The sequence below is a fragment of the Rissa tridactyla genome, chromosome 3 (genome assembly GCF_028500815.1).
Source record: "Rissa tridactyla isolate bRisTri1 chromosome 3, bRisTri1.patW.cur.20221130, whole genome shotgun sequence".
NCBI lineage: Eukaryota > Metazoa > Chordata > Aves > Charadriiformes > Laridae > Rissa > Rissa tridactyla.
In genome coordinates, this window is record NC_071468.1 from 88,243,208 (window position 1) to 88,271,127 (window position 27,920).

General features: G+C 44.0%; 1 protein-coding gene across 1 annotated transcript; it reads left to right on the forward strand.

Annotated features, from left to right (window-relative positions):
* The first annotated feature begins 3,620 nt into the window (after nucleotides 1-3,620).
* On the forward strand, nucleotides 3,621-27,275 carry TBX18 (T-box transcription factor 18). Its single transcript, XM_054197216.1, has 8 exons — nucleotides 3,621-3,968; nucleotides 4,331-4,508; nucleotides 6,033-6,134; nucleotides 9,034-9,205; nucleotides 15,730-15,897; nucleotides 17,081-17,145; nucleotides 20,783-20,877; nucleotides 23,593-27,275. The coding sequence occupies exons 1-8, from the start codon at nucleotides 3,689-3,691 to the stop codon at nucleotides 24,315-24,317; spliced, it is 1,785 nt and encodes a 594-aa protein (XP_054053191.1). The 5' UTR covers nucleotides 3,621-3,688; the 3' UTR covers nucleotides 24,318-27,275.
* The last annotated feature ends 645 nt before the right edge of the window (nucleotides 27,276-27,920 follow it).

A 27,920-nucleotide genomic window follows, 5' to 3' on the forward strand; every position in this document is an offset into this window, starting at 1 on the left:
AGCTACCTGCTGTCAGTTTTATACGCCACGTCTCCTTAGGGTGAAGCGATTAGGCTCACTGGGGGGAAAAAGCGGATAATGATATAAATATGTTTTCCTTAGTGACCGCTCCTATGGTCCCCTGCTGGGAAGTTACAGAAAATCGTGCCTTTAAGGAGAAAAGGACGCTTTGGCTAATTTACTCTCTGATGGCACCCCACTTCAACGTTCGAAAAGGTTTGCGGAAATCACACCGTGAATGGCAAAACACGGCCATAACCACACCCTACATGACACTCGAGATTTTCGAAGGGAGCTCAGAAAAATATCTTTCTGGTGGAAAACAGTTTAAACACTTTTTTTTTTTTTTCAGGAAGCCTGAATATGCGATTCTCCTACATCAAATAAGAGCCTCACCCAACTGCCTAAAAACCCTGACCGTATTTTAAAGTCCGGAAATAAAAGTAACCCCAGAAAGGTGTTTTGAATATATATATTATTCCATTAGCAGATCACTATATATAGAGATTCTTCTCTCTTTCATCATCCCATAAAAAAATTAATCGGACAGACATATGGATCACAGGTTGTTCGATAAATTTAAATCCACCCAGTTATTTAAAAAAGTCAAGAAATGAAAACAGCATGCCACATATCAACCTACAGAAATCTGGCAAGGAAAAAAAAAAATCAACAACAACGAGAAGCGCCCACCCTCCCGGAAAAAAATAATCCGGACGATTTGTCCATCGGCCGTAGGACGGGTAGGCTCAGGCTGTGCGCACCCCGCGGAGCGGCGGGGAGCAAGGGGTCAGGGTCTCCTCCGCGGGAAAGCGCGGCGGTTTGCCTCTAAGGGGAGGGAAAGGAACAAAAACTGGGCAGGACCAGCAACCCCCCTGCCCAGAGGCTTCTCCGGGACCCCCGCCGCCGCACCCCCGCCGCTCCGGCTGCCTTCCCGCCCGTGCGCCCAAGCCGCTGCGGCGGCGAGAACCCGGCGGCGGGGGGGGGGGCAGCTCGCCCCCCGGCAGGTCCCGGCGGCCGCCCGGGGCCGACGCCGCTCTCCCCGCCCGCCAGAAGCGCAACCCCGGCCTAAAGCCCCCGCGCCCCGCGCCGCTCCCTCGCCGGTCCCCGCTGCCGCGGAGCGCAGCCTTTCTCCGCCTCCCGCGCTGCTCCGCATCCCCCCACCCCGCCCCGGGCCGCCGCGGCCGGGCGGGGGTCGGTACCTGCTCCCCGCGGGTCCCGCCGGGGCCGACGCACCGGTGGCGGTGGCGGTGGGGCGGGTGGCCCGGCGGCGGCGGGAGAGCGGAGCGGGGCGGCGGAAGGTGCCGTCGGAGCCGGGCGGGCGGGCGGGGGAGGCTGCCGGAGCGCCCTCGGACAGATAACATCCATTTCCTTCCTTCCTCTCCCTATCGATCTCATCCCCACCGCGATGGCGTTTAAACTCTTGCAAGATCCTCTAGCTTAGCACGTTTCGACCACTCTCGCACATCTGATTTCCTTCAGATTCAATCAGGGTTGGAACAGGCAGAGCAGACAGACTTTAGACCACGGAACAGTTAATATGTCCCAGATTTAACGTAAAGATAAACTAACTCCGCAGCACTCTTGGTCGGTGACAGGCACTAGGCATTTTCTGCTCTCCTGTCGATTCAGAGCGACAGCCACTGCAGGGGGATTTTTTTTTTCGTAATGCTGAATTTTTCTCAGACAAATTGCCATCTTTTCCAATGTGGAGAGAGTTAGTGCTCCTGCGGCTGTTTCTTTTTGTTTTGTTTTGTTTTCTTTAATCATTTATCTCTCTGTCACATACCTATATTTTAACGTCTGGAAAGCACTTCTACGGTTTTAACGCCGATAACCTTATTTGAAGGGATAATTTATCTCTGGGGTATATTTATTAGTCAGCCTTTCCTCAGACTCTCTGACGAAGCAACTATTAAAATCAGGGGTAAATTTGCATTTTAGGGATAGGTAAAAATGCTATAGTGGAAACGGTTAAGTCTCCTAAATGGCAGCTATTTCCTTTTTAGATTACGATCAGAAATCTCAGCTGTGCCACTCGACGGCCCGAACAGGAGCTCCGAGGCTGTAACACAGACGACCCACGCTACGAATTTCTCTCTCTCTGTTGCCCGAAACAGCGAAGCGAAGCCGAGATCCTATGCCCCGAAACCATGAGATTTGCCCCGTGATTGTTTACAGAAGGAGGATTTCTATTCTGTTTCCTTCAGGGGAGCGTGTCGCCCCATTTAGTTCTGAAAAAAAAAAAAAAAAAAAAAAAATATCTCCCAACAAGGGAGGGTGGGTGGGGGAAGAAAATACACACACAAAAAATCTCGATAGTTTTTTCATTTCCCTGGGCATGCAAAGAAAATAATATCTGCGTCCAAATCTGTAACTTTTCATAGTTTTACTCACTGGAAGGATAGGAAAGGATTTTCCCCGTAACTATTCTGTGCACCTGAATATGATTATTATTATTAAAGTTGCTGCGGCTGGATGCATCCGTCTTCAAACAAGGTTCGGTTTAATTCTCTTTTTATTGCAGCCCCAGCGCCTAATCGGTTGGGTTCAAAGGGGGCTACGGATGCTACGCCGAAGCCCCTCTGCAGCCCGTGCCTGGATAACAACGCGGTGCAACAGCTGAATAATAATAATAATAATAATAACAACAACCACCACCACCACCACCACCACCACCACCTAATCACTAACAGCGAAAAAGGCCACAACGTCATTTTTTTTTTAAAGTCCGAACGTTTTTCCCGAGCGAAACGCGGCTCCCCGGGCGGGCCCCCCCTTCCCTCTGCGTTTCGGGGGGAGCTGGGTCTCCCGACCAGCCCCGGGGTGGGGTGGGGGGGATGTGGGGGTGCCTCATTAAAGTTTATCGTGGGGTGCCTCTGCCGCCGGCCGGGGGACGCGGGGCTGTTTGTGCCCGGGCGCGGGGCGGCGGGGCCGGGGGCGGGATGGCGGTGCGGGACGGGGGTTCTGTTCCCGTCCCCCCCCCGCCCCCGTCCCCGTCCCCGTGTCCCCCCCCCCGCCTCTCCCGGCCGCCGCGGCGGGGGCCCCCTGGTAGGGCGGTGGGGCCGGGGCCGGGGGGCGGCGCTGATTGGTCGTCGGGGCCGGGGCGGCAGGGCGGGGGCGGCGCTGATTGGTGGTGGGGCGCCCGAGGGCGGTCGTAGCCCCCGCCCCGCGGCTCCGCCCGGCCCCCGCCGCCGCAGTGACACTAATGAGCGAGTTCTTCCCACCGGTCTCCTGCCTGGAAGTGCTGACAGATCAAGGCAACAAATTTCAATTACAAGCCCTAATTTGTGTCCGCAGAGCGTTTGTTACCCATGTCAGTCCTGCCTGGCCCATCAGACGGGGCAGAACGTGGAGGAGGAGGAGGAGGAGGAGGAGGAGGAGGGGGAGAGAAGGAGCGCATCTGCAAAAAGGAATAGATTTCTTTTTTTTTTTTTCCCTCTTTAAAAAAAAAAAAACAACAACCCAACCCACCCCCCCCCCCAAAAAAAAAAAAAAAAAAAGACTTGGCTGATAACTCGGATTTAAAAAGAAAGGCGAGGAAAAGCCCCAGCCCCTTGCCGGCGCGGTCGGGAGGACGGGAGGGCGGCGGGCCGGGCGCGGGTGCCGGCGGCCGCGGCGCGCCTGGATGCGCGGGCTGTAGCGGAGTGAGGCGGGGGGGGGGGGGAGTGGTGGGGGGTGTGCGGGCATGGCCGACAAGCGACGGTCCTCGCCCGGCACCACCATGAGCCTGAAGGCTCACGCCTTCTCCGTGGAGGCTCTCATCGGGGCCGAGAAGCAGCAACAGCAGCAGCAGCAGCCGCCGCCGCCTCCGCGGCAACCCAAGCGGCGGAAGCTGGGCGGCGAAGACGAAGCGGCGGAGGACGAAGGGGGCAGCGGCTGCTGCTCCAAGAGCTCCCCCCCCGCCACCGCCACCGGTAGGACCTGCGGCGACATGGAGCTGGGCTGCGCCTCCCGCGCCCCCGCCGGTGAGTGCCACCCCGCGACCCGCCGCCTCTTGCCGCCGGTTCCCTCCTTCCTCCTTATCCCTTCTATCTTTCCATCCTCGCATGGGCATCCCCCCGCCCCGCCATCGCCGGCAGCCGCCCCGCTCCGCGCCGCGCCGCCGTCCGGCGGCGCGGCGCGGAGCGGGGCGGCTGCCGGCAGAGCATCATCTTGGAGGGGGGGTGTTGTTTCCGAGGATGAGGAGGGGGAAGCACCCCTCGGTTCAAACCCACACCGGGTCGGTGGGGTCCGGTTGGGGTCGAGGGACACCCCCTCGCCTCCTCCGGTTCGGAGCTCCGCGGTGCTCCGGTCCCCTCTGGCTTCCTCTGCCGGTCTCTCTCCGCAGGCGGCTGCGAGGAGGATGGTTTCCCGGCGGCTTCCCCTCCCGCTTCCCCCGGCGGTTCCCCGAAAAATTCGAGGCCCGGCTCGCCGCTACCCACGCCGCGGGTGGACCTGCAAGGAGCCGAGCTGTGGAAGCGCTTCCACGAGATCGGCACCGAGATGATCATCACCAAAGCGGGAAGGTAACGGGCACCGGCGGGGGCCGCCACCCGGGATCTGTCCCCGGGCGGGCGGGCACATCAAAAACCCGGGTTGGGGGGGGGGGGGGGGGGGGGTTGAAAAAAAACCCACCCAGATTTACGAGGCAGGTAGATGGCGATAATTTTTAGCTGGGCACGGGAGCGTGTGGGTTTCCTGTTCATTAGGGCGAGGGTCTGGAAGCGCCGTGTCCTTCGGAGGGGAAACTTTTCCCCTTTTCCCGTGGCTACACATGGTAAAAACCTGGGTAGTATAAAAGTATCCGAACTTATTAGAAATTACAAAAACATATTTTATTGGATCCATATGCTGCCTTCTACGTTTTCAGAGAGGCTTTATTAATGATTGAAATGCAGTCTTGAACAGCACAAAGCAACATTTGTCTTAAGAGAGTCCAGTCAGGGAATTTCTGTTTTATCTTACAGGTGCACTGAAATAAAAGGGAAAACTAGTTAACCGCAGTCAGGTTTACCCTCCTGCTTATTCAGAAATAACGGAGATGGGATTTTTCTTTCCAGTAACGGCTTTTAATTGATTTATATATATATATATTAGAGCAGCAGCAAATACTGAATAAACTGGAATGGCTTGCAGGTTTATAAAATACAGAAAAGTACCTTTCATTAGCTTGCAGTCAGCTCGTCACTAGAAATTTGTAATTTTTTTTTTTGCTTCGAGAATGAACCTTCTTTATAAAAGGCATGCCAAACGTGAGCTATGAAATGCATTTTTTTATGTTAAAACCACCGCATCGGTTAATTACTCCTTTTTCTCTGCAGAAGAAGCTAAATTGTGAACGTATTTTTTTATTTTTTTTTTTTAGAAATTACCTCGTAGATTCGTTTCTGCTTTCAATAAAGAAGTTTTACTATACCTTTCAAAAACAGAGTAGCTCTTGCACTTCACCTTTAGTAAGTTGCAGACAGGAAGTCCCGTCTCAATAAAGACCATATTGTTGGGTTACAGCATGGCACGTTGGCTTTTAGAACTGCATCCTCGCAGTGTTATAATTGTATCACCGTGGATTTAGCTTCCTAATTTGCTGCTACAGACATGAGACACCATTTGCTGCTGTCAGTTGCAACTCCAGTGGCAATTTGCATTTCTGTAATTGTTGGTTTTCCTGGGTGGCGGTGGTCTTTGCGCATCTCCAGAAATACATTTCCAGATAGCATCTCAGACGGGCTTTAAGTGCGTGTCCTGCTAAAGTGAAGGCTCAAACCCAAATGATTTACTGTCTAACAATAAAGTCGAAATGATGTGGTAATAGCTGTACTCCCAAAGCGTATCCCAAAACATACGAAGCATTGTTCGAGTAAATGCACTTTAGAAATCTGTTTTGACGTATCGAACGGGCCATTTCATGGCTATGTAACTATAATCGTCCAAAAGGACTCTGTAGGCTAAAAGGAAGAACGAGAAAAATCCCACGAACCGGTTACTTTTCCTAAACAACCATTCCCGAGTCTGTTTCATATTAAAAATGACCTCTCTCTTTCCATGTTCAGGCGGATGTTTCCCGCAATGAGAGTGAAGATCTCAGGTTTAGACCCACATCAGCAGTATTATATTGCTATGGATATTGTGCCAGTGGATAACAAAAGATACAGGTATGGTGACTTTAAGGCAAAAAACATACGATGCAAGCCATAGGGAGCTTGGCTATTGGAAGAAAACATTAACACTATATAAATTAGCCGAGGGTCGTGTTTAACTCTCCTTCGGATTCCCATTTTCATCCCAGTGCATTTGAAAAAACACAAATTGTGCCAAGTATGCAAAACCAACTAAAGTTTCTCTTGAAGCTCTTTATACATTTGCCTGATGTTGTCTATGTAGTGTGAGCAGATGCTCGGGTTTTGGCTTTCAGAGAGCGCAGTTCTAGTGCGGTCAGGAAATCTTGGCATATTTTATTGCTCATCATGTAGGTGGGAAATATTTCCTATTAACAAATATGAAAATGCACATTTTTCTAGTGCTAAATGGCATTCACATTTATTAATAACTTTATTAGCACTGATGTCTAGCTTCAAATTTATTATATCATTTAATTTAAAAGCTGTTTATCACTTAGATATTTGGTTGCTTGGATTCACAAAGGGTAATGTTTCTAATTTCTGCTTTTTAAAGAATTGATGGCATTATTTTCTGAAGAATAATGTGAGGAACAAAAGTAGTTCTTTGAACATTTGTAAGTAAGAACTATGTGCTGAAAGTCTTGCTGTTTGGAGGGCAGTTGTGTTTCGAAGGATAAAGTTGGACTCTGCTGAAAACCCCTGGTCCTGTAGAAATGTTTGCAGGAGTTATTATTGTGAGTTGTGGGCTTTTTGTAGCTCTTGCTTTACAGATGCGATCCCATGCTCCGTCCTAGCCAGGAGGAGCCTGGCCAAGTAGTTCAGTGGAGGCAGGATCAGGTCCTTACCAATTGCTGGTTTGATTGTTTCAACCCTGTACTTAGCCTAATGTAGGGAAAACCGCTGCAGATTTAATTGTAGAACTAGGAATATTTCAGGCTAAGACCAAAAGGTTGGTTCTGCAGGAATGCTGCCTTGTTTCCTAAGCAAACACTGCCCTGTGTTTTTTGCATGTCCTTACCTCATTGGCTGCGATTTTGTCCTTTTCTTGTGCGGTGTATAAGACATTTCTCAGGACCATTTTAGATTTTGTGTTTTTCAACCAGGTGCAGATACCAGCGCTGAGGATGTGCAGTACATACAGTTAGAGGAGGCTTTTCTGACTGTGTCGTAGAGAAAAAATGCTTTTTTTTCTTTGGCCCAGTGCAGTGCAGCTCAAATGAAAGCCCTTTTCTTGCTTTGTGTTGCATGTGTGCATTACTTGGCAATCTGAGCATATCATTCCTGGAAGGTCTGAGCAATTCCTTAACTCATACAAAAAGGAAGGTAATTATTCCCAATTGAATAAGAATGTCAGTATTAAAAATTCAAAACAGTTATATTGCATATGAGTTGTTTAAACCTCATTTCATTTAAAATAAATACAGTCATAATGAGCTGCACTGTCTGCCCAGCGTGATACGTGGTGCCCAGATAACTGAAGGAACTTAACAGAAGTTAAGTATGAAGGGCAGTATTTTCCTAGTTGGCAAACTAAAATGTCTGTAACCGTGTACTAGCACCATGCCTTTAACCTTCCCGCTGAATATGAATGTTTCACAGGTTTCCCTTGATTCCTCTTTTCATTCTTTGCTGTGCAATCTATGATTTTTTTCTTTTATTGCTGACTGTTATTTTAACTTTGGCTGTTCATGTGGCTTTACAAACTGTCTTGTAGATCTTTAGATTTGAAAGATACAACAGCAGTCACATATGGAGCCTAGTCTTTAGCTGTCAGGGAAGACGGCAAAGCTAAATGGGAATGAAGAAAATTACAGCTAGGTCTAGGTTTCTGGCAAAATTGGACCCTGCTGTAAATATTTGGAAGTGTTTACATGAAACTGTTGCTCAAAATATTTTCTGCGTCTTTATGACTTTAGTTACTTTTGTAGGGAAAGCATGTATTTAGTATAAACCATCAAATATAAAATAAATGAAAAATGTTACAACAGCTGACTGTGTGATCTGGGGCTGAGAATTTGTCACCAGGAGAGAGTTTCATCTCCACTCCAGATCTTAGTTTTACAGCTTGATATGAATTGTACGGAGCGGTGCGTGTATTGGATCATTTTGTTTTCATTTCCAGTTATGTCGTTCGTCTTTTTCTAATAAGGAACTGAATTGTACAAACAAATGATTTGATAAGGTTTTTCTTGTTTTTATTAAAAAGTATAGCTGAATTACTGGAATTTCACTGTACTTGGAAAAAAACGCCTTGAAGTTTTTAATTGGTGCTTTTAAAATTGCCCTGTGAGGTGTCTGCCTTCAAAATAAGTTTTCTACCAAAGCAGGCACTATTTTTATTAGAAAATGACTTTGTCAGCATTGGCCTATCAAATGAAATATGGGCTGTGTTTTTTCATTTTTAAGCCTTTCTGCAATACTATTCCAGAAAATTAATATGGTCTTGCAGAAATACCAAGAGCACAGTCTGACATAGTTTCATTATTTTTCCCAATCATAACGTTCTTTCCCTTCAATAGCTTTATTTATAGACTCTTATATTAGACTCAACATGTTAAACCTTCCAAATATGGAATTACTACTCGATTTGATAAATGAAGGACTAGATTCTTCCCTGCTTGCTGATGCCTATTCAGAGCGGAGCTGTAGCAATCAATGAACTGACACCAGCTTAAAGCTCAGTGTGGAGCCCGGTGTTAAGGCTGTTCCTGATTTTAAGATGACTAAGGTCAGAGCAGAGCCTTACTTTTGCAGATACCAGAACTATGTTTTGAAATTAAAAAAACTCCACTTTTATTAATTGTCCTTTCAGGTTTTGTTAATTGGTGGGTTCTTGCTATAGGTATGGGCCCTAATTTATTAATACTGAATGGGTCTGATTGATAAATTATTTTGTGTTTTGTGGCTATAGGTATTTGTTATCTTTTTACAGGTATGTTTATCATAGCTCCAAGTGGATGGTGGCTGGTAATGCCGACTCCCCGGTGCCACCTCGGGTTTATATTCACCCCGATTCACCCGCCTCTGGGGAGACGTGGATGAGACAAGTGATCAGCTTCGACAAACTGAAGCTTACCAATAACGAGCTGGACGATCAAGGGCATGTGAGTACTCGCTCTTCTGCAGGACTATATGTAGGCACATTGCTCAGCCCTGGAAGACTCTGACGTACAGCTTCAGGGTGCCAGAAATAGGCTTGACTTTTCAAAGCTGTTTTGGAACTTTACCGTCCAGATCTGAAATCTGCTTACTTTCTGCTCCGATAATTAACTGCTTATTAGAGCCTGCTGTTTTACTCCCCCCTCAAAAACAGAACTCCTTCTGCAAAGTTAGACTTTACAAGGCTAAATTGCCTAATACGAAGGGGCAGAATTGCTCTCATGTTTTCCCACCGAGTGTGTTACTCGCAACTTCTGCTCCGATCAAAAAGGACGCTTAAATTCACAAGCGGCCAGAAGAAACATTAATAGTGTGTAATAACTTCATGTGAATAAAAATACACTTAACTATTTTCTTAACCTAAACATTTGTGTGAAATCCCATGAGGTGTTAATAATTGCAGTCAAAAACGAACAACATGGGAGCTGGGTTTGCTCCGATAATGATTTATTACATACCTTATGAAGCAAGACCCTTTCACAGCTGAGGCTCATTACTTCTGAAAAAACTGGCGAAGACGTATGCAGTATGAGTGTTCTGTTTGCAAGGTCTAAATTGTTTAGTTATGACATTATCTAATGTGACAAAATGTGTTATGTTAATATTTCCTTTTCTCTTCAAAACTGTTGAAACATGACAGATGTAAGCCAGTATCTTTCCAGCAATCCCTAAAATAGTTTTACTTGACACCTTAGGAAATAATTAAAAAATTAGAATTGTTTTTAGTCAGGGTGAAGTCTTTAGTTTTGCAGAATCCCATAATAAATGGCAAATGTTGGCTTCCTTTCAGAAGGAGCATCGAGTTCCAAGTGGTAGAGTTTTAAGATATTGGAGGCAAGTTTTGAGACAGGATGTGGATTCCATTGTCCTTAGTGTAGCCCGATTTATTAACCAGGATACTTTCTCCTTCACGGAAGGGAGTGAAAGAAAACGTACCTGGCACAGAGAACAAAGATACTACATGCATCTTTCAGTATAGTTGTAACTCTGTGACATTAGGCCAGGTATTTTGCCAATACGTAGTCCAAGTTTAAGCATGAGATTTTTTTTCCTCCATTTGTGTTTGCAAAGGAGATTAACGTGAGACTGTGGTCAAATGGTGCAGGAGCTACAAATTTCATGTTACAGAGGCAAAAAAAGCCTCCCTTTCCTCTAACGCTCTTCATAATTTTATTGTGCTTTTCCTTAAAATGAATATGGGGATATTAACATCTCTTAAGTTAGCAGTGCTTTTCTTTTGGTTTGTAAGAAAGACTTTTGACATTGCTTCTTTCCAGAATTACAGTTGTGGGGTCTCATTTGGCAGTGTCCATCTGAGTTAAGGTTAGCACACTCAGTTCCCTTAGTTTTCCTAGCGTTTGTGTGTTTGTGACTCTTCTTGAGTGGGAGCTGCTTTCTCTGGGTCCTGACTCTGTTGTAAGGCCTTAAAAAAGTGAAGCGGATGCGAATGGGTAAAATGTCGCTTTTCCAAGGGCGAGTGGGCAGGCCGGCTGGATTTTGTACTCACTCATTTCGGAGGGGCGATACGTGGGTACCATGGTCCACCCATGCACTTTGCAGTCACAAACTGTGATAAAATCTTGGCTATGTAGAGAATTGTATTACTGTATTTTTTCCATCCCAGATCTTAGCTTTGTTTTTATTCTGAACTGAAACCTGTGCAGCGTACACAGCACACCATTATTCATAATGTTGGGGAGATATAAATTTTCTGGTCTTTAGTTAAGTGTTTCGATTTGGAAACTAGTGAAGCGAAGCCCTAGTACAGCTATTTGAGACACATTGAACTGATTCAGAGTTACGGCAGCGCCCCTCCTCCCCAAAATGGAAATTTAAGTATTAAAATAAAAGGACAAAAGAAGGATGACTGTAAAATAATTTCATATTTCTCAAATCTGGGAAATTGCAAACATGTCATTCATAATTACCAGAAAAGGCAAAAGCAGAAAGCAGAAAAGTGTCTCTTCCAATGGGTACATTTTTTCTTTTAAAGCTATGGTAGTGTGGAATGCTGTATTGAAAAAGCTATGTAGCCTCTGAATGCCTCCAGCAATAATGGAAAACGAATAATCATATTTTGTGATGAATATAAAAAACAATTGTTTCTCATAAGCAGGAAGGAACCATTTTTCTCAAGAGGGTACCAGGGGAGGGATGGGGGATTAGAAGAGCTAGGGGTCAAGGCTGCACTGTCCCTCGAATATTTGTTTTTACATCGAGTGTTCTGATTCTCCCACCCTTCTATGGGAGATGGGGTATACTTTAGATTATTGGAAAGTTGGGGTTTTTTTCCCCTCTTGCTTAGCCAGAATGGCTCAGAGAAACCTCAGTGAGGTCTCTACACCCTGCCATCATTCCTCCAGTAGTCCGAGCAGTGTTGGCCTTTAGCTGTTGTTCTTGGGGTGTGCTTTCCATGCTGTCTGGTTCTGGGGCTTTAATCCTTGTCAAAATTGTTCCTTTATTCTAACCACGTGCCTCAGAGGTATCAGCTTTTGCAGGGTTTTTGTGTTAAAATCCTAGAGAAAGGTTTTGATCTTGTGGGTGTTGAGGTAGGGACCTGACACGAGATCGACCCAAGGCCCTTGTACCTATTCCAGAGTATTACCTCTCCGAAGCAGTGAAAGAATTGACCCACGTCCATGGGAATGGGGACGGGATTTGTAAACAGACACTCAGGTAGTGTTCCTGTGCAGTATTTATGTTGTTGTAGTAGTTCATGGCAGCCAGCTCCCCTCGCGTTGCGTTGGCCTGGGATTAGCTTCTTGTGAAAGGAGATCAGCCATCTCTAAGACAACTCGCTTCGCTGCTCAAACGCTTTCCGGGCTCCGCGTTGCCTGCTGCTATGTTCATCAGTATTCTGAGTGGGAGTTTGTGACGATGGAATTTTATAGCGCTGTTCTGCGGAGAGATTTCGAAGTGCATCTGCACGTAGGACGCTCTCTGATACAGGGGTTCCACTTGCAGGCTGAGGAGATCAAGCAAAATTTGTAAGGGTATTTTTGCCTTGCGTATTTTTGACCTCCAAAGGGAGTCTCAGGGTGAACTCCCTACTTCGGAAAGACTGTGTGCTTATAGAGGCATTACGGCCCGATGGCACCGTTTCGACACATACTGTGGCATTTGTATCTTTCATCTGTGCTGTGACGGCAAGGAAAAGTAAACCTGCATTTTGCTGTTGACGCTGAGGAGTGCGTGTTCTGGGCGCTCTTTGTTAATGCCCCTCATCCCTCTCTCATCTGTGGAGTAAGTGCTGCATTGTCAAAGCAGTCTCTCCCTCCGGCTGGTTAGAGCTGGCTGATTTTTCTGTGTTGATGCAGTTTTTAATCTGAATTTCAGTAGAGGGGGAAAAGTCAATATTTTTGATGCTATTTTCCATGCTTTTCAACTGAGTATTTTTTGATGCAGAGAAACATCTTTTAACTTTTAGTGAAAATGAGGCTGTTAGTGTGTTAATTGTTCCTTGGTGGTTGGTATTTTTTTATTTTTTTTTGACCATTTGAAAGCGGGGTGAGGCTGGAAGCAGAGGCGGACTGTTACTCTGCCCAGACTTGGCTCCAAGTAGCAAGCTCTGCTTACAGTCAATGGGTAGTTATACGTTCTTGTGACAATGAAAAGCTGGGAAACATCAGCATTTGCACTTGCAGTTTTTGTCTTTGTGGAGAGGGAATCCATGCTCCTTGGCCCCACACGCTTCCCTGACTGCAGAAAGCCTGAATACATGGGCTTTGCAGGGAGGAACAAAGGAGGATTTTTGGTGAAAACAGCAGCAAGGTGAGCACCCATCAGGGTGGAGAGGTGGCTGTGGAATCTGTGCACCGCCGAGTTGCCGGGGGATCGGCATCTCCCCCAGGAAAGAGGACGGGGCTCTCGCTTGTGCTGGCTGTGATGGCTGTGCCACGGCGGTGCCCAAGCCCAGGGTCAGCTCTGAGGCCTCATGACGGCAGCATCTCTCAAAAGCTGTATTGCGAAGGTAATCCCGAAGGTAATCCCAGTTTTGTGTCTGAGGGTGCCTTGGCCGCTTTTGCTCTCCCAGCCGTGCCCTGCTGCCTACCTGTGTGCTCCCTGCTGCGGCGTCTTCTGTCTGATAATGATTTCTTGACAGCTTGCGGGGCCAAAGCGTAATTTTACATCTGGCGGGAGAGGTTTATTCCTCCCCAGAGTGTTTTTTTTTGTCGAGGCCCGTGAGGGATTTGTAGAGAGAAGCAGGCTTTTCAACTGTGGGTTGAAAGCAATGCCAGTTCGTGCTTGGCATTTGGTGGGGTTTGTTCTGGTTGGGGTTTTTTTATTGTTGGCTTTTCGGGGTACGAAGGGAAAGTTGCTGGTTCTGCAGATAAACTGTTAGATCCCATTTGTGCCGTTGAATATGCAAGCAATGTGAAATGAAAAGCAGGAGTCTCCTTTTCCTTAGCTTTTTTAACACGGTAAGTCTAGGCGATGATTAGAATAATAGGCCTTCGTGGTTTTCAGAGTGGCCATTGCATCTCCCTCTCCTTTTATGTTCTGTGTACATAGTGTTGTTCTTTAATTCACCAGGGCTCTGCTGTTACGTATTATTACGTATTATTTATTCAAAATTCAGAGTCCTGATCATTAACAGACTTCCTATTGTACAAGGCATGGTACAAAAACAAGAGAAAAAAAACCGTCCTGCTATGGATTCACTAATTGTCTGACAGTATGTCAGAGTCGGAAATTTCAGTATAGCAGAGAGCCGAGCCAGGTTGCTCTTAAGCGATGACAAGGATCGGTTTAGCTGCAACAGCCACCCGGGTAAGGAGTGGGAGATGGTCATCTCCACACTGCTGTGGCTTCACTTGTCCTGACACATGAGAGCAGAGCTGCTCGTGGCTGCCTGGGTTATCATTGCGTACGGTCAAATCTGCCGTGTAGGCAAGTGGGTAGTTTGCGTGGCAGAGCTGGTGGGGTGAAGTGATCGGGGTGGGAGCGGAACGTGGTACGCTCAGTGGCACCCAGGCAAACGACAAGGCACCAAATAGCGATGGGTTTCATCAGTGGAACAGAGCTTTCCTTGATCATTTTTCTTCTCTTGCACCAGTATCTCCCCCGGTTATCACTGGGTGTTCACGGGAAGACAGGGTCAGGAATGTGCTGTCCTCTCTGCATTTTCATTTTGTAGATCTTTGCCAGCGGAGAACTGAAAGGAGTGTTGTAAAAGAGAATACACATTTGCATGATAAAAATCTTGCTCTGTGCAAGATTTCAGAAACTGGGAAAAGGCTTCATATGAGGACATCCATAGGACACTCCCTCAGCAAATTAATTGGAGCCTGTGATGTCATTGTCAAAACCTTACTTACAGGCTGATAAACCCCCTGATTATCCAGAATCTTGGCTTATCCAAAATGGGGTCATGTCATCTGGCCAGGACCAAGTGTATTGAACTAGCCAAACTCCAGTTTATCCAAATTAATGTAATGTCCTCTGTGTCATTTGGATGAATGAACTTCCACGGTGTCTGGCATAGGGGCTCCGTCGAGTGCCTCAGCGCATACACGGTCTGAGGCTACTCAAGGAGCAGGAAATTAAAAAGCTTCCCCTGAATGTTGGTTAGGGGTTCCACAGGCCAATAGGCATAGGACTATTTATTTATTGAGTTACTAATTTATTAGGCATTCCAACAATAATAGCTGAGCTTCCAATTATTTTTTTTTCTTGAAGTCTTCTGTTTTAGTAGTGGTTAGCTGAAGTGGTGTAAAATGGAGGAAAAAAATCAGTATTTTAAATCTTCTCTAAAATTTGGGAACTATATGAAGAGGTATTTTTTGTGTTTAATTTCATGCACTATGAGTTCATATACTTCTCATTTATCCTTTATTCTTAATTGAGCTTTCGTATGCTGGGAAGGGTTTGTGTATTGGTTGTATTGTGTGGATATGTATTATAAATCTAGGGTTATTAAAACTTTAGAGTTTTGGATTTTAGTATTATTTTACTTTTAAGTTTTTGCTCCTTCAGAGTGTGAGAGTCTCAGCTTGTATTCAAAACAAGATATGTTTCCAGCCTTTGGGATATCAGGAAGAAAATTGCTCCGAGCATATTCTGAAGGTTCCAAAAACAAAAGGCAAATGCTGTTGATGTTAATCCCGTCAGATCAAATCCAGGCCCCAGTGGAAAATAGGGACAAACGTTTCCTAATTCCAGTGGGAGCAGGGCTTCACCCCTGATTTTTTTTGTAATTTTTTTTTTTTTGAGCCATTCTCAATTGAGCTAGTCTCTGAATTTGGAGCTCCCGAGTCATAATTTTTAAATGCTTAGGGTTGGCAATAACATAAATGCACAGGGATTAGACTACTGTAATAAGAACCTTCAGAGGTTAAAGAAAACATTTGATTTCCAGTAAGTGGCATGGTAAACACATACCATAGTCTGTTCCAAAAAGCTATTAGTCCTGAAACAGCAGTGTGTCCTTTCTAATAAATGTTGTCTTTTGCCTTTCATGACTGCGTAGATTATCCTTCACTCTATGCATAAATACCAGCCTCGTGTCCACGTCATCCGAAAAGACTGTGGAGATGATCTGTCCCCGGTCAAGCCCATCCCTTCAGGAGAAGGGGTGAAAGCCTTCTCCTTTCCAGAGACAGTTTTCACTACTGTCACAGCGTACCAAAATCAACAGGTAACGTCGGCTTTCTGCTTAGCACTTTAGGGGTTCTGCAGACTGGACAGGGAAGGAAGAGATTGGAGAAAAGCGAATGCTTTTATTACACCACTTATTAAAAAGCATTGCCTAAACCCTTTTCATATGACAAATAGCTTTTACTAATAGTATTACAGCAGCGCCTGGAGGCTATAGCTGAGACTTCAGGCCATGTGGGCTAGACACTGCATGTAAAAAGTCATTCTTATTATGGAGATCACACAGTCTAATTAGCATAATTAATGATGTCTTAATTATAAATACAGCATTGAAGCACAAGGCAAAGAGCAGTCTAATTTTTAAAGGTGTTTTTGTACATTTAAGTATACATACATGTCTGTATAGAATTTTTAAAGCATTTTTGGTACTGACTCCAAGTATTTCAAGACTCCCAGGACCTTAACAGAGAAGCTGGGATCTGAAAAAAGTTGGAGTCGTTTTCATTAACTGCATTCAATGTATATTATTAACTACAGTTTGTCTGGGTCCGCACGGATCCAAAGTCAAAAGTAAACTGCAGGTTGCATGACTCCAGTGTTTGGCTCTTACTACCATTTGTTTAAGTATTAAACATAGAGACACCATAGTTAATGCTGTGACATTTTATTAATTCCATGTAAGTTATTGCAGCTATATTTTGGGAAATTATATACGCCTTGCTATCTTTACAAAGAGAAGAGCAGGAGAGGCATGTAAATACTGAAATGTAATTATTTGGTGTCTACCACATTTATTTAAATAAATTACAAGCATTCGGATGTGTGTGTGTGCTGTTTTTTTTTATGGAGGATAATAGCCTAGGGATAATCTCTCTTTTCACATTTCCTTCTTGACCCGTACAGAAATAAAATTTAATTTAAATTTTATTGCAGTTAGGCAGTATACTCTCTTAGGTGAAGAATGACATTTGCCAGAAGATTTTTCTCAAGAATTCCAACCTGCCATTTGGTAGCATTAAATACCTATTAGCTTCTCTGGGGATTTGCAAAAATAATGATTAGAAGGCTAGCCCTTATTTTGCTGTGTTTCAGGACAACCATCTTAAACCATGCAAACATGAAGATGTTTCTACTCCACTGTTGGCTTAATTCTGTCAGGATAGTCATTTTTGGTGTTACTCAGCTGAATTTGCATGTAATAATTTCTTTAATTGTCTTCACAGATAACTCGTCTGAAGATTGATAGGAATCCATTCGCCAAAGGGTTTAGAGATTCGGGACGTAACAGGTAGGTGTTGGGGAAGGAGGTGGGCTTGTTACTGCTGACAGAATTGGTTTGTGAAGGCTGGTAGAGTGGAATGGCTGTATTTACAGACAAATTAGTCTGGGGACTTAGATTCCCTGAGGGAGCACTTAGATTTCCCAGTAATGTTCTCGGTGATGGGCTCCCGTTCCTGCTCCTCTGACCATCGCGGTCAAGAACAGGTTGGCACATGGCTTGACTCGTGTCCTCAAGTTTCCTTTCGGTGGAAGCGGCGGCATACCACGAAGGCTGCAAATGCCATTAATGCATACTCAGGTGTGTGATTTCAGGCTGCTTCTGCTTCTGAAATCTCCTCTTTCTTCTGGCTGGAGACACAAATTGCAGATAGTGGTGTCAAACTGTAAGCCCAGGCTTTCTTGCCCATAAGTGGCATTTAGTATGGATGAACGGCTTGTTGTTTTTACTTAAAGGGAGAGAAACTAAGTCGCCTCTTGCAGTAACCTTGTGTTTAGTACACTTGCCTAGGAGATGGGAGACCTGTGTTCAAGCGTCTCTTTAGCCTAAGGAGTTTTAAATCCACTTCCTAGGTGAATACTTTTGCTATTATGCTATAGTTGACCTTGAAATGAGCTTGGTTTCCACCTCCTCTGTTGCAGTTGGACTGATTAAGTGCTTGTTCTCTCTTGATCCATGAATCTTTCAAAATAGCAATGGGGAATCTGAGTAGTGCAAAGTGGAGACTTGGGTCTAGTCCCTGCTGCCAGTACTGATGAGGTATTTTATCCAAAGACAGTTTAATGCAAAATACTTAAGCCTGTTATGAATTGTATGTTAAACCGTTTCAGCTAAAAAAAGCAGCATTTAATTGTGGTGCATAGTATACATCAGTTCCAGTGACCACATTGCGTTTGGTGTCTACAGCTGCTATATTTATGACAGCCTTGCAGAGAAGGCAGCAGACTGTGCTGGTAGGAATGCTCAGAGAGTATCTTCTGGTAGCTGCTTTATTAAGCTTCTCTTTTAGCGGAGGCCACAGCAGTAAAGCCTGTTCTGTGCTTCCACCTGAGTCACATAAATGTTAAACCTGGACAGCAAACGAGAGCAGTTTTTAGAAGACGAACAGTTATGGCAGGGGTGGGGGTAGTGTAAAGATTCACAGGAATTCACTGTTAAGTATCTTTTCAGTTTGCACTCTGCATTTGCTGCTCTCTAAGATTTTTGTCTTCTAGCAAAAAACAATTGGCCACGCTCCGTCCTGGGGCCTGGAAGGGATGCCCCAGGCACCCGCATAAATAGAGTTTTGTCCTCATTTAAGTGAACAGTAACTTCCAGGTAACTGCAGTGACTGAAGAAAGAAAACATGCCGTATGTACTTGGGGAAGGAAAAAGTTGCCATACGTGCCCTGATTGACAGCTCTCCGTAGGCAGTGTCTCTGCTATGCATTATTTTGCAGAGCTATAAAATAAATTCTAAAGAGAGAAGTGTGAAACCCTGACTCCTCTGAAATTTCTGCATTTAAGTGAGGTTTGAATTTCTTCCGTAATGTTCTATGAAACAAGGAAAGATGACCTTCAAATGAGAGAGGAAAGGATTGGTCGCAAACCATTTTTGAACTGGATTTAACGTGGCGGGACAGACCTGGTATTATCCGAGGCGGATGTAGGTGCAGCAAGAGAACTGCAAATCCAGTTGTAGGACTGGGGCTATTCAGAGTGGTTTTTTGGTTTGTCCGCTAGGAATAAGTTTGGTTCGGGCATTGGAAAAAAAGCAGGATATTTGACTTGAAAGACAGTTGTACTTTACAGAAATGGATTGGAGGCCAGTCCTGTAGGAAGGGCCAGCCTCTGAATAAATGTTTTGGAACTGGCTTTAGATGAGGTCTGAATGCTTTTATTGTAGTGTTTCTTGTTACAGAAGTGACTCTGCAAACTCTTGTCCATTGTAATTCGATGTCGGTTTACTGAAGTCAGTATTGCTGTTTTCTTTGATAGGCTCTGTGGTACTGAATAAGTGTGTTTGGGAATGCACTTCAGATTTTTAGTTGTCAAGGAAAATTTCCTTTTTTAATTTAAATTGCCAGTCTACTCATTTGATTATTATTTTACGCTGTTACTGGACATTGAAAGGGAATGTTAAGATTCGGTTATCTTTATTTTTCTAGCCCGTGTACTTCTAAGCTAGGAGTTATATTCTGCAACAAACTGTAAAAAAAAATAAAATAATACTGTGGAAGCATTATATCCAACTTTTCATTATTGCTTTAATAATTGCAGCTATCTTACTACGCACTGCTGCATGCAGTAATTCTGTTTAATTAAAAATATTCCCTTTCAGGTCACTCCTGTTCAGTCCCACAGGCTATTTTACAGAAGTCAGTAGCTTCACCTTTTAAAAGCATTCCCTGTGCATTTGCAAAGTGCAACAGAATTTATGTGCTGAGAATAGTTTCATTCTTCAGTTAGGCCTTAAGTTTGACCCTATAAAAACTTTTACTCAGGAAAGGACCAGAATTTCTCCCTTTAAATACTTCAGGAAAAACATAACTGTTTTGTTAAATAAACTTGGCCATTTGATAGCGTAAATTAGGGTGGTGATAAAATGTGGAAATTGTTCGAAGGCATCTTGTATAAATTATCACCTTGGCTACACTCCTCCAGGAGGTGGCTTTTATCTCCACTTTAACTAGAAATGAAAATTCACCATTACTGCACAAAATGAAGGCTATCTTTTTAGTCCAGGTTCAGCTAATAAATGCTTTATAACTGTTTCCTGAAATACATTTGTGATCCTGCTAGAAATGCAGTGGGGAAGAAGCAGTACCAGAAGAACATGTTGGTAGCTTCAGATTGGGCTATTTGCATAATTCGAGTTTACAGAGTGCTGCTGCTCAGAGGCAAGCACTTGTATTTGGTGCATGCCTGATGCTGACACTTAACAGGCCTTTGGGGCCCAGCAGCCAAAAATAACAGCAAAATTATACCTCTGAGGTACATTATTCATAAAATGCTGCCGGAAAACAAATGAGCCTTTACCTTCAGGAAATAGGGATTCTTCTAAATACCGTCTGTCATGATTGTCTGCCCGGTTACTTCTGTTTTGTCATGGCACTGCGTAAAGAAAATGACAGAATATTTTTAGTTTCTAAAGGCGTTTTGCTCAGCACGTAATAACCAAGAAACAACATGTCTTTATACATGCCTTGCTCATGTTGTAAACATGATTTTCCCACTCATGGTAATGACTGGGAATCCTGTTTTAATAGAAGCTGTCAGTGGATCACCTTTGTTCTGGGCAGAAATAGGAGGTCATCCCTCTGGCAGTTAGAGCAGTTTCTATTACGGAAATGTTGTACTAGGAAAACATTTAACGTCTTTTTAGTCAAGTCCACCCCAGACCCCCAAACTCCAAAAAAGCCAAAACTGAAATAGACTGCCAGACTTGCGGAACTGGGAAACTCTTTGCACGCTGCCAGCCCAGTGACTGCAGATCACAGAGATCTCATGGGTGAGGATGCAAGGCTCTCTTCTAAACAGCAAAATCAACTTCAAAATAATCCTGAAATATTACTAATGTCTATATTTTTCTGAGGTAAAGTATCCAGAGAAATGTGAGAAAATACAGCTTTATCTCATGATGCCATGTTGGTTTTGTTCTAAACAGAATGGGACTGGAAGCTCTGGTAGAGTCATATGCCTTCTGGAGACCTTCACTGAGGACACTTACATTTGAAGATATACCTGGGATACCCAAACAAGGTAACCATCTTCTTTGTGTTCTTTCAAAACAAAAATACACAAAGATAAAGCTTCACCCATCATTCTTTACAAAAATCTAGGTGAGTGTGTCACTTGCAGAGGAAAAGCAACGAACCAACCCCAGTGCAGGCCATCACCTCTCATCAGAGTTATTCTGTTAGAAAATTAGTGCTGACTTCACCACTGTGGCAGTTATAAGGTTAGATCGTAAAGACAGATCAGATCTCGCGTGGGAGAAGATGCCAGATTTAAGAATGGTATAACCTAGTGTTATACCATTAAGAATGGTATAACTTAGTGTTATGGCCTGGCAAGATACACAAGGCAGAGATCATTTACAGATGACTTCTGTTGTACACATCCACGCTCCAACGTAGAAATTACTTGTGTATTTAAGAAAAGAAAATGGAATGAGAGAAGAAATGTCCTCTAAGTAATGAATCAATAGTGGCAAGCTTAATTGGGTTTCTGCCTGGGAAAGCCTCCTTGATTCCTAAGGATCTAAAAATTGTTCATTAAAAGTCCCAGCAAGCTTTATCTGCATCCTAGAACTTTAAAAAATGGACTTTCTCTCCATTTTGCTTTTTCCTGCTCCCCAGTCCATAACTTCTTGGCTCCCACTTTCACCATCATACAGGTAGTGCTGTGGGGGAGGGAGGGGTATTTAAATGGCCTGTTTCGACAGAGAGGGGTGTCTCAGTGCTTTTTTCTGAGTCTTTTTATTTCCAAAGCATCCCTCGGCATATAGAAAACCTCTCAGCTGTTTCCCAACTAAATCAGACATCTTGCTCCTGATTCTTCACATTTCCTGCTTTCTTGTTAATATATTCCAGACTCATTAAGCATCTTCAGATCAAAAACCCAGAAAATATGGAAATACACAGAAATAACTTTTATCAACTTCTCCTTAGCCCAGTCCTCTGAGAAATCTAGAGCATCGATGCCTGATGTGGGCAACTAAAAAGGAGTTTTTGTGCTGAGTCACACATATGTTGGATGAGGGCTTGCAAAGTTTTGGTTGGAGGATGGGAGTGGGAGATGGTCCTTATAGAAAAGGCTGGTAATGAGAAGCCAGGATCAGACCTGGAACAATTTGTCAGACTGCGTAAGACTGACTGTATATGTCGCACTGTTTGAGAGAAGGGAAAGTGCTGCCATGAACTTCCCACTTCCTTTTCTCCTATTGCCTGAGGTTAAGGAGCTCGTTGATGCTCAGAGGATGGGATCTGGCATCCTTACATTCCTTCATCCTTCTGTCATCTATACCTTGGACAGTGGGGTAGTTTAGAGACTTGCTGAAAGACCCCATTAGAAATTATTCCTGATTGATAATGCTGGAAGTGCCCATCTTCAGATAGCGGAGGTGTTGATGTAGATTGGAAGCAAAATATGTATGCCTTACATCAGGATTTCTGGAACGTGGCAGTATCTCATGGTGCTTTGTGCCTGTTGTGGCCTGTCAACAGAGCAAGAAGAAGCAGGCAGAGTTCACTGATAATGTATTTTTCTTTTTACTAGCTCATCTATCGTGAAAACCTGTTAACTTATTGACAGCATCTATCTCTTTGCAGCATCAAGCTGTTTGATAGTTAATGTGATTCACAAACAGAAGAATCTTCTGCATTAAGTGCCTTCTGCCTGGGAGACTTGGAAAGGTCCAAATTTTTTCTATGCTCATTTTTTTCAGGGAGATATAATCTCTAAGAAAAGGAAGTGTTTCTTTCAGTCCTGAGAAAAGGCTTCATCTGTAGCAAGCAGCATGTTCTCAGGAGCGTTCAGCACTGGTATTTGCCATGTAAAAAGTTCTGATATCAGTAAATGAACAGTTTGTGAACAGTTTGCTGCAAACCTAAACCTCCACCTACCCATTCAAGAAATGAAGCAGACATGCTTTTTTGAGCATAGGAAGTTCCACCTAAACATGAGGAGGAACTTCTTTACTTTGAGGGTGGCAGAGCACTGGAACAGGCTGCCCAGAGAGGTGGTGGAGTCTCCGTCTCTGGAGGCATTCAAAACCCACCTGGACGCGTTCCTGTGCAACCTGCTCTAGGTGACCCTGCTCTGGCAGGGGGGTTGGGCTAGCTGATCTCCAGAGGTCCCTTCCAACCCTATGATTCTATGATGCACAGTACTCAGCCTACACTTTTCCTGAAGTTGTTCTGAAATTTTGTTCTCAAGTTTTTTGTAGTTGGAAGTTTTTGGTTCTGAAGTTATGAACTTTCCTGAAGCTGTTGAACTGTGGGACCCCCTATCATTTGAGCTAAGGAGCTGGTTCTTTAGCTGGTGCTCTGACAGTGAATCAGGCACAGAGCGTTTGAAATGCACTCTGGTGTAGCCACAGCATTGACAATACAAAAATTAATAACTTTGAAGGAGGCCTCCTATGATGTGGTACTCGCCTGTCTACATCTTAGCTGCCTTGCAGCTTGCTTTCCGTGTCAAATAGAGTAGTTAACCTTTTGGGCAGTAGCTCTAAGTATTGAGTGATGGGTGCAAAAGCATAACTTACGTTTTCTTTCTTGGACAGGGTGTTTCTTTAAAAAATACACGTGCCACACACGCACACACTCCCCTGCACATGTATGTACATGTCATTTTTTGAATTTGCATCATGTTTCGTGTCAAGGGTTATTATAAAAGACAAAGGTCTTGATCTGTCACCTAGGAGGTGAACCTTTCCCAACATGCTTCTTACACTGTAACATTCTCTTGCAGGAAATGCAGGTTCCTCTACTTTACTCCAGGGATCTGGCAGTGGAGTGCCATCTACCCACCCTCACCTTTTACCGGGTTCCCCTTGCTCATCTCCAGCCTTCCACCTCAGTCCCAACACTAGCCAGCTCTGTAGCCTTGCTCCAGCTGACTACACAGCTTGTGCCCGCTCAGGCTTGACCCTGAACAGATACAGCACTTCTTTGGCTGAAACCTACAACAGGCTCACAAACCAAACCAGTGAGACGTTTGCACCCCCGAGGACTCCCTCCTATGTCGGTGTGTCGAGTAGCACAACTGTGAATATGTCTATGAGTGGCAATGATGGGGATGCCTTCAGCTGCCCACAGACTGGCTTATCTATGCAGATTTCAGGGATGTCTCCACAGCTCCAGTACATCATGCCATCCCCATCCAGCAATGCCTTTACCACTAATCAAACCCACCAAGGCTCTTACAACACGTTTAGACTGCACAGTCCCTGTGCGCTCTATGGATATAACTTTTCCACATCCCCTAAACTGGCTGCCAGTCCTGAGAAAATCGTTTCTTCCCAAGGAAGTTTCTTGGGGTCCTCGCCAAGTGGAACCATGACGGATCGGCAGATGTTGCCCCCCGTGGAAGGAGTGCACTTACTTAGCAGCGGGGGGCAGCAGAATTTCTTTGACTCTAGGACCCTAGGAAGCTTAACACTCTCGTCTTCTCAAGTGTCTGCACATATGGTTTGATGAAGCCTTTAAGTAAAAGTACAGTATGTTTGGTGTCTACAATGTATTTCTTTTGGAATATGAAAGGACACTCGATGTAGCTTGTAAAGTGTGTGTATATATAATATGAGAGGAAGTTTCACTGAATTTTTGACTTGCTCGTGGCCAGATTATTCTCCTATTTTGAGTTACACGCAGTTTGTTGCGGCGCAGACTGCTTTAGTTTTCTGGTATAATACACTTAGTTGCATAACACATTGGGACATATGCAACAAATTAAGTAAGACTTCCTCCCCTTTCCCCCTCCTCTCCTCTAACCCCTTTAAAGAATGAAATGACACTTGGAGTATTAAACAACACAAACAAGCCCACTTACATTTCCTACAGTATTAGTGAGTTTCTTTAAAACGTTCGTACAAAGATAAGCTGACGCACCAAAGGCATTTTACAAATTTCTTCTCTGTTATAAGGGATATGAAGGGTATTTGGACTTTTAAGTGTTAAGCATCAAGCATCCAGCCTAAAATAGAAGTTCAGCTAATGGATTATTTACAAAGTAAACGGAGAGATTAGTTTGCCTTCTCATGATATGCTGTTTTTAGCTTATCAATGGCACAGCATTCTTACTAGGATTTATTTTTTTTCAGCATTAGTCTAGATTTATGTTTAGGTATTTGAAGACAAATAATGCATATTCAAATTGTGGTGATAGGAGTAATTTAAACCAACAGCAGAAGGAGGGGCATTCCTTGGTACAGAATGAACTTTGGGGTGCTTCATTTCTGTCAAAGGAAGGGCTTGATGCATTTTTTTCCTCCATAAATATTGCCTATAAGACATTTACTGGACAGTAGGATATTCGAATGTATCTTTGTTTTTGTATTTTTACTTTTTTAAAGGAAAATGCAGGTTTGATTTAGGAAAAAAAAAGTGAGCAGGATAAGAAATTTCACTATTGGTTTTACCCTTTTGTGTATGTGTTGTTTTTTGGGTTTGGTTTTTGTTGTTGGGTTTTGTTTTTTTTAATAAGGGCAAAAAGTCCTTCATCCTCAGTATCTCATAAATACATCGCCTGTAGCAATTAGGCAGATTACTCGGTTTGCCCACAAGTGCTGGAAGCAGAACTTTGTCATAGCTGCCTCCCTGTAACACGACCAAAATGGGACCAGGATTACAATAGGCAAAATTCCTTTAATAGTTTACTTTGAATGCTCCAGCATGACACCTACAGCCTATGTCCCCCCCTCCAGGGAGCCATCTGTCTTCCTCTTACTCCTTTCTCTCATGAGGTTATTGCTGCTCTGTCTCAGTCGGTTTTTGCCCTGGAATTGGAGAGTTTCCCTTCCTCCCCAGCTCTGGTTTTAACTGGTGCTTGTAAGAACACAGATCACAGCCTGCTCCTGACCAGGCTTCTCCTGAGTGACAAGGACATGCAGAGACAGTTTGTCGTGGTGAAATTTCTGCCCTCGTCTGCACCTGCACAGCCCAGGTGTGCATTGGTCCTGCTGCAAAAGCTGCCTGTCAGCTGCCCGCCTGTCAGAGCTGAACCATGGAGGTTGTAGAACAGATTTTAATGCTTGAGAGAATGGGTCATCTTCAACAGTTCCTCCTTTATGTTGTGCAGATGATGTGAAGGCATTTTGAAGTGGGTACAAATGTAGTTGAAGCTGCTTCCCTGGCCAGCATTGAAGGAGAATAAGGCCTTTCAGATTTTTCTCTGTTAGATTTTTCGGTGAAGGTGGATTGTTGTGTTTCTCAAGAGTTCCTATGTCTTTTCTGGCAAACAGTGGGCTAACTGCTCCCACTTCAAGACAAATTCCTTGCAGCTAGTATTTCTTCAGAGGGTTGGAGATAATGCATGAAGAAACAGCCCTCTCACTATCTCTTCTTATTATTTGGGAATAGAAGAGAATCTACAGCAGTCTTTAAGCCCATGCCTGGAGAAGGCTTTGTTTCTATTAGTTACATATTTGTTTATGTTGAAGAACACACGTAGAAAGTTCTCATTCAAAGCTGCAAAGACAAGACGATGAGCCTGCAGTTGAGGAGATGTGGGTTTGCTTCTTTGCTGCCACAAACTTTTAAGTGACCTTGGGCAATTCACTCAGCCTTTCTCTATCTATTTTTTTTTCTTCTGTAAAGTGCAATAATAGCACTTCTCTGCCTTACAGTAAATGCTGCCAGTACATTAAAGGTGAAGAAGATCATCTTTACATCTACTGCACTGTGGACAGTACATTACAGATGAACGGCTAGGTAGTGTTCATATATGAGGATAACAAAGAGCATTCGTGTACTTCAGGTCTGTCAGTAGTTTTGGTGTTGCAGTGTCCTTGTAGCAAAGACCTGCAATGCTAAAAACACTGTTCAAAAACCTCACACTAAGAATTTGTGAAATGGTTCTAAGATGGGTAGAAGATGGGCAAATTTTCAATTATGTAAATTGTCATAGCTCTGTTGGTTTAAATTGACAAGAAACTTGTGTATAGTAATTCCTGCTCTTAGCCAAAACTTTGAAATGTTGCAGTTGGACAAATCTTTAAATGGGAAGAATGACACAATTACTCTGTATCTGAAACAGGTTAAGGATAATTATCCATGTCATCTTAAGGGCTGTGACTAGGTAGAAATGTGGAAGAGCTAAATCATGCATGTTCCTACAAGAGGAAAAAAAAAGGTTGTGCACGGATGATCATGGAGGTGCTCCTGGCAAGAGTATGTACTTTATTGTCTGGGAATTTCTTAGAACTGGTCTCTTATTTTTCCTCAAATTATTCTTGTCATATAACCACACAATATTGTTTGAAACATTTGTTCCTTAAAATTTGAATCATATTGTAAATACTTACCGGTGTGTCATTGTGAAAAGACTAGCTTTTTATCAATATAGTAAATGCTATATATGCATTATATCTATAATTATATATCTGTATTTTACAAAAATGCCACAGAAAATATATTAAAGTGTGTATTCAAACACTTTTTACTACATTTGGAAAATTGAGGGGCTTGGGCCTTTTTATTTTTCCCTCCAACTTCAGCAAGACCAAAGGAAGTGACTCTAAGGTAAGCTCTGAAATTCGAAGACTTAATACGACACACTGCAATGGTCCAACTAGTCCACAATTCTTACATGGTTCAGTTTAATCGTCTGCTGTTGAATGTCTCTGTTACTTGTACGCAGAGGTCATGACGGATGTTGGGTACAAGGAGATGCTGAGGCTGATAGCAGAGCTGTGAGGTTTTTACATGGGAAGAAGGGACTGAGCAGCTTGCTGGGCTCATTAGTCAGTGATGAATCCTTGCTGGTTCCTCATAGCCCAGCTCATCTCAGCTGCCGTGACCAGTTCAGCTTCCCCATATCAGCCAGATCTGGGAAGTTACTACCTCCCTGTGACCAGGTGCTTGAGCGGGAGCTGGGTACCCTGCATACTTTCTCTCTGTGCTCTTACTTTTGTCATTCCCTCTCTGTTCTGTTTGTTCTAAATGCAAAAATCCATCGATTCCTAAGGCAGAATTTACAACGTATAATCAGCTGGGTATACTGTTACTCAGCAATGACCAACATTTCTCCCTCCAGAAACGCTGTTATGCATAGTGGCCTTATTTCCTATTGTATTGCAA

What these genes read in the sequence shown, in the direction of transcription:
- TBX18 (XM_054197216.1), top strand. Translation starts at nt 3,689, where the DNA reads ATGGCCGACAAGCGACGGTCCTCGCCCGGCACCACCATGAGCCTGAAG. An exon ending in AGCTGGACGATCAAGGGCAT is followed by an intron (nt 9,206 to 15,729) that starts GTGAGTACTCGC and finishes ATGACTGCGTAG; the next exon opens with ATTATCCTTCACTCTATGCA. An exon ending in ACCTGGGATACCCAAACAAG is followed by an intron (nt 20,878 to 23,592) that starts GTAACCATCTTC and finishes ATTCTCTTGCAG; the next exon opens with GAAATGCAGGTTCCTCTACT.